General features: G+C 35.7%; 4 protein-coding genes across 7 annotated transcripts; 2 read left to right on the top strand and 2 right to left on the bottom strand.

The window, feature by feature from the left end:
• Positions 1 to 303: 303 nt before the first annotated feature.
• l(1)G0004 (RNA-binding protein pno1) lies at positions 304 to 1,506 on the top strand. 2 transcript variants are annotated; one of them, XM_081980861.1, is made up of 2 exons: positions 304 to 680; positions 742 to 1,506. In XM_081980861.1, the coding sequence occupies exon 2, from the start codon at positions 771 to 773 to the stop codon at positions 1,425 to 1,427; it is 657 nt and encodes a 218-aa protein (XP_081836987.1). In that variant the 5' UTR covers positions 304 to 680; positions 742 to 770; the 3' UTR covers positions 1,428 to 1,506. The 2 variants fall into 2 exon arrangements, with proteins under 2 accessions (XP_081836987.1, XP_081836986.1); XM_081980860.1 differs by having other exon boundaries at positions 312 to 1,506.
• Vti1b (Vesicle transport through interaction with t-SNAREs 1b) lies at positions 1,442 to 2,208 on the bottom strand. The gene has a single exon (XM_081980863.1). The coding sequence runs from the start codon at positions 1,922 to 1,924 to the stop codon at positions 1,595 to 1,597; it is 330 nt and encodes a 109-aa protein (XP_081836989.1). The 5' UTR covers positions 1,925 to 2,208; the 3' UTR covers positions 1,442 to 1,594.
• Positions 2,209 to 2,449: 241 nt separating this feature from the next.
• LOC145729896 (cytokine-like nuclear factor N-PAC) lies at positions 2,450 to 7,311 on the top strand. Its single transcript, XM_081980851.1, has 7 exons — positions 2,450 to 2,590; positions 3,472 to 3,629; positions 3,712 to 4,265; positions 4,321 to 4,446; positions 5,502 to 5,705; positions 6,177 to 6,284; positions 6,338 to 7,311. Exons 2-7 carry the CDS (start codon positions 3,587 to 3,589, stop codon positions 6,740 to 6,742), a joined length of 1,440 nt encoding a protein of 479 aa, XP_081836977.1. The 5' UTR covers positions 2,450 to 2,590; positions 3,472 to 3,586; the 3' UTR covers positions 6,743 to 7,311.
• A 358-nt stretch (positions 7,312 to 7,669) lies between these two features.
• Fntb (Farnesyl transferase beta subunit) lies at positions 7,670 to 10,019 on the bottom strand. Of its 3 annotated transcripts, XM_081980852.1 has the most exons (9): positions 9,772 to 10,013; positions 9,567 to 9,710; positions 9,406 to 9,518; positions 9,219 to 9,344; positions 8,991 to 9,161; positions 8,806 to 8,935; positions 8,252 to 8,381; positions 7,983 to 8,191; positions 7,670 to 7,926 (listed from the first exon to the last, which is right to left on the bottom strand). In XM_081980852.1, exons 1-9 carry the CDS (start codon positions 9,862 to 9,864, stop codon positions 7,825 to 7,827), a joined length of 1,218 nt encoding a protein of 405 aa, XP_081836978.1. In that variant the 5' UTR covers positions 9,865 to 10,013; the 3' UTR covers positions 7,670 to 7,824. The 3 variants fall into 3 exon arrangements, with proteins under 3 accessions (XP_081836978.1, XP_081836979.1, XP_081836980.1); XM_081980853.1 differs by lacking the exon at positions 9,567 to 9,710 and having other exon boundaries at positions 9,772 to 10,015; XM_081980854.1 differs by lacking the exon at positions 7,670 to 7,926 and having other exon boundaries at positions 8,244 to 8,381; positions 9,772 to 10,019.
• Between the last annotated feature and the right edge of the window lie 500 nt (positions 10,020 to 10,519).

Raw genomic sequence — 10,519 nt, 5'->3', positions numbered from 1 at the left:
GACAGACGACACACTGACAACCGTTTCTGAAGTGGCGCTGTTGCGAGTTGAATTTTTCCGACGCAAAAGTTCCATGGAACATAATACGTCAGTTACATTGTGACGTCATATGTTTAATTTTAATCACACAAGCAGATTGATCCTTTTCCGTCGACGTCAATAATTACATAATTATTTTTCATTATAACAATAAACAAAATAACAACCATTATTGTTTTTACCGACCTAGCCCTACTAGCTAATTCACCTATAAACTGAAAACTAAAGCAAAAAACCAATCTGAGATGACGGCTTTGAATAAACACAGCTTTTGAGCTGTGTTTCGCTTTCGTCAAACCGGGTGGAAAAATGTGACAACATGACGTCAGCGTTTGTTGGTGTATTCTATTCTATTCTATCAGCTTAAAAATAAAACTCGTGAAAAAATGCCTTTATCACGCAGTGTTGCCAGCGCTCAGCCGCCACCGCTTAGGTCGATTTGTTTGAATCGTTTGATTCGTTTGTGAGAATGTGAGGTTATGACGTTACATGTGTGCAATGTGCATGGACTGTTATGGTGTGAGCATTGAGCAGTCAGTTGTGAGATTTGAAATTTAAGGAGAATTTAGTTTAATTCGGGCTTTTCACTGTAAAATAGCTAAGTAATTATTTAGTAGTGCTAATACAAACAATAGTTGTGGGTAAGCATAAAGTTAAAAAGAAATATGTCTGATCTCAACATTGACCTGAGTGCATTCCAAGTGAGTAAATCTAATAAAAGGAGAAACAGGATGGACGTAGAAGATCAAATGGAAGTAGATCCTGCTACTGGTATACAAGGAAGAAGTCAAAATCAGCCATTAAAACCAAAAAGGTCAAAAACCAACACTGTATCTGAAACCAGCAGTGATATGCGCAAAATTCAAGTTCCAGCACATAGATACAGTCCACTAAAAGACAACTGGCTGAAAATCTTTACCCCTATTGTTGAACACCTCCAACTGCAAGTCAGGTTCAATTTGAAGACTAGAAATGTAGAAATTAAAACCTGTGAAGGTACTAAAGATATTGCTAACTTACAAAAAGCTGCAGACTTTGTTAAAGCCTTCATATATGGATTTGAAGTTGAAGATGCTCTGGCGTTATTGCGTTTGGATGATTTGTTTGTGGAAACATTTGAAGTGAAGGATGTAAAAACATTGAAAGGGGATCATCAATCAAGGGCTGTTGGTAGATTAGCTGGTAAGGGAGGCCGTACAAAGTTTACCATAGAGAATGCTACCAAAACTAGGATTGTTTTGGCTGATACTAAAATCCATATACTGGGAAGTTTTCAGAACATCCAGTTAGCCAGACGTGCAGTATGTAATCTGATTTTAGGATCTCCACCTTCAAAAGTGTATGGACAACTTAGAAGTGTTGCATCTCGTGTCTCAGAAAGAATGTAATTAAACCCTGTTACTATCTTCTAATTTTTATTTATTAACACATTATAATATTGAAATAAAAATGTTCACATAAAAAAAAGTCAGGTATCTTAGTTGTTATTATCCACTTACACATTTTTGTAAAAAAATATGTTATATAGGTATTATGTATGGTCCTTAGAACAATATTACTTTTTTTTAATAAATCTAAGGTATATCACCACTCCCAAAATGACAATTTCCAACAAAATAATCAAAACAAGTATAATCTTATTAAATAATAAGTTGTGTCCCATTTTCCTAATTAAACTTTTAGCGCTGTCCAATTGAGTGTTGGCATCATTTAAGCGGTCTCTAGTTCTTAGTAATGCTTCTCTTTGTTCTCCCAGTTCAGATATAACTTCAGTCCCAATGTTTTCTGTCTCAATTGCAATTTGATGAGATCGTGCTATACTTTCTGCGGTTCTTTCTAATGTTTGGGTACCTTCTAGAACGAGCTGTCGATTATAGTCATCCATTATGTATATGAGCAAATTATTAAAATTATAACAAACAAAAATATGGGCTTAACATAACCTGAAACGTGGTAAACATTTCAAAACGGAATAACACTAGAGAGAGATTTCTAAGGTCTGCTATGGTGATGGTTTATGGTCAAAAAAGTAAATCCGGCAATACCGTTACCGCCTTCACTAGTACAATCGGAATCTGCCAAACTAGTGTCGGGTCCCTCATTTATCAATTGTTTTCATTACTGGGCCGCATTCGTTTTCAAGCTCAATGGTGCGAGCATATCGTTATTGACGTAATTTGACAGTTGATTATATTATGGTTTTGCAAAATTACGTCATCGTGACGTCAAAAACGCGCTGGTCGCTCTATGGAGCTTGAAAATGAATGCGGTCACTGTTGTCAGTTGTCAGCTAGTGGTTAATGTCAATGTCAAGATTGTCAAGTTAATCCGCTAACGCTAGCCGCCATTCGCGGTTTCTGATCCAAATTTTGCCCAAGCCCAAACTCATTCAATGGTAAAAAAAAAGAACCAGGAAGGCAAAAACACGATCGAAACTAACCCCTGTTTTGAGGAACAGGAATTGAGCTATCGCTGCTTCAGTAAATACAATTACGACAAAGAAAAGTGCACTTTACAAATTGAAAATTACAAAGCCTGCAAGAATTTCTGGGTAAGTGTGAATAGTACATGAGCATTGCTAACCACTTTGTTTTGGTCTGCTTGCCTAATTTGTTGTTAATTTCATATATGTTAAATTGTGCCCTTTGATATCATTCAACTGGGTTTTTTGTTGTGTGTATGTGTAAAATGTTATGTAATTTTTTGTAAATTTAAGTTTAGATATTTTAATATAGTGAGGTTATGTGATAATGTGATTTATGTTTATTTGGAAGTTTGGCTGGTTTGGTGTGGAGTGTGGTGATGGTTTTGGTTGATTTGATGGGGATGATTTTATTCTTGATTGTTACTTAAAAGTTGTCATGTTAATTGCAACTGTAGGACTGCTGATTCTAACTTTGGTTGTTTAAAAATAATATTTTTTTTAATTTAGTAGGTAATAATTTGATCAGTTTCAGTTTATCACTTTATGTAAAAAAATTAGATTTTATTTCCAAGTTGATTTAGTTCTGTATGGACCCAGTCTTGTATTGTATTGTATTTATTATAATTATAAATATTAAATTTCCTTCTAATTATTATCAATTATTCAAGACTCAGCAAGGATCAGAACAGTTGTTTATTCTCTAGAGGTTTACAAAAAATGTCATTCAAATCACTCTAAATGACATTCTCTTATTTACAGATGTAAACAAACAAACATTAGTGTCACATCCAGGGAACTGTAATTTTAGTTTTTTTTAATATAAGAAGTCAAAATGTAATAAAATAATGTATAAAACAGGTGACTTAAACCAGTTTACTGGCTAGGCTGGTGGACCTCTAATTGTTCTTTTTGTGAATAAAAAATGGTTTAAGTCCCTTGCTGTATAAATAACTATTATTGGTGTTATATCAAAAATAAAAAGTAAAAATTGACTTGATTATTTGCAGGGTGAAATTCGTGCTTATAGACGTCGTCAAGGTCAGTACCCGTTACTGCCTCCATTAGAAGAACGCCAACGCATCAAACAGGAATATCTAGCATCAAAACGATAACCCTAAAACAATGTCATTCAAAGAAAATGACTTTGTTTGGGCTAAAATGGCAGGTTTGTTTTTATTTAATTGATACATACAGTATTATTAATTAGAGAGTTTAAGTATATTATGTATAGTAAAATGTTTGTTTAGGCTACAGTCATTGGCCAGCAATAGTGATGACCCCTGATCCAGAAGCCCCACCAAAAACTGTTAAAGACATGCAATGGATCTATTTCCTAGGCACACACAATTATGCCTGGATAGAAGATAAAAACATCAAACCTTATGAGGAGTTTAAAGACAAGTACAAGAAGAAAAGTACTGAGGCAGCAATGGATGAAATGGATGAAATAATCAATAGCTTGGCCAATGATCCAGACTATAAAATACCATTTGCCAAATATATATCAAAAAGACCCAGTCCTAAAAAAGTGGCAAGGAAAAGTAGCTCTGGTAATAAAGAGGATAAAAAGAGATCATTTCCACTAAAAGAGAAAAACATCGCAGTGCCAAAAAAGAAGGCCAGAACTTCCAGTATTCATGATAAGGATCAAGAGCACGTCCTGGAATTGTCACAAGATCTTTTAATGGAAAACTCAACTAGTGCTGAAAAAGATATCACTCTTAATACTGTTAATTTGGGTACATCTCAAAAGTTTTTTGGCTTTTTAGCTGGAAATGTGTATTCTGAAGGCCTTATTAAGGTGAGTACATTATATCTTGCTGTAAAATTTTTATTAATCTTTAAACTGGTATTAGAATTTAATTATATCTGGGCATCGACTGTATATATGGAGTAGAAGTTCCCAATTGTGCGCTTCCTTGCAAGCTTTTGCTGATTCGCAACAGAGTTTTTTCAAAGTGTGCACTTCACCTAGACAAGTGGTAAGTCAATAAATCATAAAACTATACAAATCTCCGTTTTCTATATTTGAGAATGTTTTAGCAAGTGTAAAATAGTTATTTACATTACTAGTGTGGTATGAGCATTTTTATTGTCATGAGTAAAGAGAACCCAAGGTAATTTTCTCCATCAAGAATTTACGCAATACGGAAAATTTGCGCTTCCACTCCTGGTTATAAAAATGCTCATACCAAACTAGTAATGTAAATAACTATTACCGCACTAGAGCGGAAAAGTGCTACTTCCGCCATGAAAAATCGTGCGGCAAAGTACACTTTTCCGCATGAATTTAATTTTATTTCAATTTCTTTTTTTCGCTATTAAACGGAACCAAGCATCTAAAAATAAGATATGAAAAGCATTATATCTGTTTTTAAGTCGTCTACGAGATTTGCTATACAGTGTGTCCCAAATTGCTTCTACATGTATTGAGTCGGTTAAATGGGAAAAGTTTTAGAGAATTTTATGTGAAACTTATTTCCGGTTTCCAAATTTAATTATCTTTCTCCGTTTTCCGGAAAATTGGGTAAACGTCAGAGGCTGCATTTTAACCACTCTTTAACAAAGCCAAAGAGAGTTTTGAAACTTAGACATTATTAAGGCACTTTTTTACACGTAGAACACGACGACGTAATTAGAAAAAATAATTTTGTAAATTCTTATGGCCGCCTTCAAGATGGCGTCCTCCATATCTCGGAAAGCAATAACGATAGATTTTTTCTAATTACGTCAACGTGTTCTACGTAAAAAAGTGCCTTAATAATGTCTTTAGTTTCAAAACTCTCTTTGGCTTTGTTAAAGAGTGTTTAAAATGCAGCCTCTGACGTTTTCCCAATTTTCCGGAAAACGGAGAAAGATTTAATTTAATTTGGAAACGCGGAAATAAGTTTCACATAAAATTCTCTAAAACTTTCCCCATTGTAGCTCTTACGGTTACAGAGATCCCGATACATGTAGAACCAATTTGAGACACACTGTAGTAACATCATAAATTTCCCACCTTGGACGTGAATTGAACAGTCATTATAATTTTAAGGTGAGAAATGCAAATATAACATTCAGTTGCCTTTCCGATCCGGATCAAGCCAAAACTGAAATCAGTCAGTTGGGAGTGGCGGACGATAAGGATGACCTTCTAAAAGGCAAAGGTTTCGTGGAAATGACCAGCATTGATCCGGAAACGTCGAAAGACTTCAACGAACTGATTTCGAGAAAAGGCGGAATATACTTGGAAGCTATGGTCAGTTGTCAGTACTACGAAATACAGCGATCACTATACGAAAAAATACTCGTCGGATATTTAAAAAAATTTGCAAACGTGATTTCACTAAAATATTTTCTACGATCATGGGGCTTCGAATTAACTGTTATGATTCAGAAGATAGTGGTCCATAGCAATTGAACCACACTAGATGTGTATATTATTTTATATTTTGATTCTACAGAGAACTTTGGTGGACAGGGTCCTATACCTATCTCTGGTTTGGTTTCAATAATTTTTGAATTTTTTAAATAAAAAAATTCGTATGCTAAAATCGTACGTTTGATAATTATTGTAAATGGCTAGATTGGATTGTCGATATCACGTTGCCAAGTTTTCAAAACGGTACTTCATAATATGAATACTTTTTCGCATATTGATTGATGTTTTTGGTCGTGGAATACTCTGTATACTTTGGTTTAACTTTCCTGATTTCACGACAAATTGCAGCTTCAAGCTAACACTCAAGAAGCCAACAGAGGTGAGGTAATCGTGCTAGCTGCGGGGCCTCAGTCCCTGTTTGTTGATTGTCAGTCTTGCTTTAAGGCTATGGGCAAGGTAAGTCTGAATTTGTGCTTAGAGTGTTATTGGTTAATTAACTTGTATTTCAGGCGTCTTTCCTCTTGGGAAAAATTGGATCGGCCACCAAAATCCACATGATTTTTCAAATGATGCGCGGCATTTTTCTCGCTTCGTTAGTCGAAGGTTTCGTGATGGCGGATAGGTGCAGTATCAAACTAGACGCGTTTAACAACATTTTCAAAATGACGCACATGGCCAGCGAATATTTACGCAACAAATCGGACGCTATTGCCAATAAACATTTTGGCACTTCGAAGGAAACGGAAGAACCGATCGAACAGTTGCAACGCGATGTCGCTTTGGGCTTGGAAATGTCGAACAAATTCCGACAACCGATGCCTTTGGCGTCCAACGCGAATGAAATATTGAAAAATGCCCGTCGTTTGGGTTGCGACACACAAGATTCAGCCTGCATTTATCGTACTAGATTTTAAGTTAATTCATTTTTTCAGATTTTTTTTTTATTCCGTCATTTTGACGGTTACTCTGAGTTTTAGTTCAAGAACGTGAATAGTTTGGTTTCATCCTTTTTTTCATATATATATATATATATATATATATACCAAGTGTCCAAGAGCACCCTGGACATAGGAGATTAACATGGGCAAACGGTTTTGATTTTTTTGCGCCTGTACGGTTGATTTGATTGAAAAATCGAATTAATGAAAGTTGTAGTACCTAATCACGGACTAGTTTTCTGTTTTTTTTTCAGATCTCTAAGTTGAGCCCTTTCGTCGTAAAACACAAACAAAAATGAGAAAATTGTTTGTGTTTTACGACGAAAGGGCTCAAGTTAGAGATCAGAAAACTAGTCCGTGATTAGGTATTACAACTTTCATTAATACGATTTTTCAACCAAATCAACCGTACAGGCGCAAAAAAATCAAAACCGTTTTCCCATGTTAATCTTGTATGTCCAGGGTGCTCTTGGACACCTGCTATAATTGTAACGCTTCAAATACTTGGCTTTTGAAGGTGTTAAAATAAAACTTTTGACTATTAAGGTGGTATTTTTTGCCTTTACATTTCAGCGTTTTTTTTTATAACTGACCCCTGTATGTTCTAAAAGTTTTTCTACTCCTGATTGGTTAATTCTTTAACAATTTTAAGGACGGATAAGTAGGCAATTTTGAGTAGATTTATTATAAACCTGGCTTGTTAAAAAAGCGTTAAGTTTTAAACCCTTTATCGGCGTTGTATCGTTAATTACTACTTCTTCAAACTTGGCCAGCTTTCAGTATAAATGCTAGCGCGCTCTTTTCATCATATTTTAAGGCGCCCTTGTTGTGGTAGTGGATGCTTGCCTTTGACTGACGGCCGAGAATGCCTAATTTATAGTAAATACCATTAAGTACAACAAATAAAACAAACGACTTTATTAAGCCATATTAAAATAACCAACAGGTAACTTAAAACCTACAAATACGAGAAAAAGAAAGAGTATCCTAAAAGTGTCGCAAACACTCCAGCCTTATCAAAGACGCGTATTTTAGCCAACTTGGCGGTAGATGTAGCGTCATGTGCATGAGGTGCCATTTTTCGAAGGCAAACTATGAAAGTACATCAACGCTTTTCTTACTAAATCCGGACGAATATTGTATAGTGGATGAGTACAGGCCTAAAATAGAATACGTTCCATTACAAGATAACTTTTTGGTAAAATTTTCTATTAACCAGTTCATTTTTGTAGTTGCCCAAAATAAGCTTTTTATTCGAAAAGTGTTGAGCCAAAGATAATCCGCTTAAAGAGTAACAAGTGTGATAGGCATCTCTTGGTTTGCCAGGTTTATCGACTAAGCCTCCTTGGCTGTTTTGACAACAAATCAAAATGTATTCTTGCAAGGCCCTCTCATCAAACAAATGATCTTTTGGAGTAAATCCTTCTGAAAATTCACTCTATCATTAATTAAATTACAAATAACCCACTATCCCTACAAAAACACCTTTAGCTAGTACAGTGTAAATGAGGGGAAATGCTCCCCCTTGCCAAAACGAATAACAACTGTCCACCAGTTTATTAGTTCGACCCTGGAACCCCCCTTCCAACTTCATTTGTTTCAGGACCAGCCACCTCTAAAATATCACATACAAAAAAATTATTTTTAACCTTGAGTGTTAGATCACCTATATGGATAAATCAAAGTAAGCTGGGATGGCATAACAGCAAAAACAAATTGTCCAGATGCAAAATAAAAATTGAAAAAAATATAAAAATTTGAGGTTTATTTTTGATTAAATAAACACTCCTTAAGTGCAAAATTGTTGAATAACAACCATCAGTTGGACTAAAAAGCAACATTCGACAACTGGATAATATGGTTGTGTTATAAAATTCTCTCAAACTTTCCTCATTTAACTGATATTGTATCTTTAAAGATAAATAACATCCTCATACATACATCATCATCAATCTGGTCTACCCTGTACAAATATGAATACTGTCAATTTGTCTGTGATAGTAGGTAGGTATTATGATTTAAGACTATACTTAACTTACCAGAAGAGCCTCAGTATCACATAAATGACTTTTATTTAAAATAACCAAAGCCGCCAGGCCACAGAAAGCATAACCTCCATGGGCTTCCAACCCTGGGCAGCCTGCAAATCCTCCCTCATAGGTTTGACAACTAAAGTTGTATTTAGTGGAAACTGTCAAAGTTAAGATTAACCAAATCATCTAACCTAACAATCCATTCAGCAGTGTTGTCAGTCAAATCTTTAGTTAAAATATCTGTCATGCTGGCCACTGATAAGGCACAATAAGCCCCACGAATATCAACTTCACCACCGGCATGCATGCAAAATGAACCATCTGGTTGTTTAACACTCTTCAGAAATTCATACAGCCGCTTCCTACAATGCCCTGAACTTGAGAATCCAAAACTTGCAACCAATAAAATAATAACTGACCTATCTATGACTTTATAGGCTTCCTCAGTGCCTAAAATTACTAGGGCATTTACTGCTGCATATGTGGGGGCTAAATGAGGAAATTGACCAGGGCCCCCACCAAAGCCTCCCACAGGGCTCTGACATCTGTTGCCAAATCACAGAAAGCAGTTTTATGCCAACTTTTATATGATCTTGTCTTACTTACTTGGCTAGAAACTGAGCAATTTTACTTTTGTAACCATCATCAAGCCTGACCCCCAACAAAGCTAAAGGATGCAGAATCCAGTAACAAATCCATGGTCTACTTGCATCTAAACTCTGAAATTTTAATATTAATTACCTGCAAGAGTTGAAAACAAAGTTTACCTCATAGCTTGATGATAAGTACACTAAAGAATCAGACAAGAACTTCTTATGTTGTTCTCTAAACAGTTCCGGCACTGATTTTTTCAATCTTAAGTTTATATTAATATCTTCATACTTCTTCAATACACTTTTCTCTACAGCTATCTGGAAAACACCTCTTCTCTAAGTATCTAATTGATGATTGGTACTAATCTAGATTACCTACTTGTTCTTGGGTGGTTTTAGTCGAATCCGCGTCTACAGGCGTCGCTTGGCGTTTAATCGAATCGAGAATTCGCAATTTTAAATTGGTTTCCATTATTTTTGACCCTTTTTTTTGCTTTAAATAGTTTTCCTTATCAAAATCAATGATTTTTTTTGTTCTTAACTTCTAACTTAAAAACTTAACCATACTTTTCATTTTCAGAAAATTCAAAAGTTTTGACTTGATGGTGTGACGTTTTACTGACAACTGACATTTGCTTTGTGTGTGTGTGTGTTGGGGTTACGATGGCCACTCGTCAGTGAGACGTTCAGACCGTTCAGCCAGATTAATAACGCGATTACGCGATACACGATTACTAAAGATCCGCGGAAGAGGCACTTGCGTGCGTCTGAGAAACTCTCATCTCTCCCGCTTGCATAAATAAGACTAAAAATCGCCTTAAGGGCACGATCCGAGTGAAAGATATAGTCATTCCTCGTGGAAACTATAACCGTCACTGTCACATCCACGTGATCTTGACCTAGGTTTTCACCCTTTCCGCCTCTTGGAAGTGCACCGCACAAGACAATTCCCCGTAGACCTTTAGGAATCGACGTTTCCACTTACGAGGCCCCACATTTCCACTCGACCGGCTGCGGAATTTGGTCGTCAACTTCAAATTTCTCTGAACACCGTTTCAAGAAACGTGGTTTCTTAGCGACAAAAAATGGCCCCCACGAAACAGACGTGCGATACGTTTCAAGTTAAA

This window comes from Ips typographus, linkage group LG5 (assembly GCF_016097725.1).
Source record: "Ips typographus isolate SLU linkage group LG5, UJ_Ityp_2.0, whole genome shotgun sequence".
Classification (NCBI taxonomy): Eukaryota; Metazoa; Arthropoda; class Insecta; order Coleoptera; family Curculionidae; genus Ips; species Ips typographus.
Note: the sequence above shows the minus strand (reverse complement) of the source record. Positions and strands in the feature narration are given on the sequence as shown.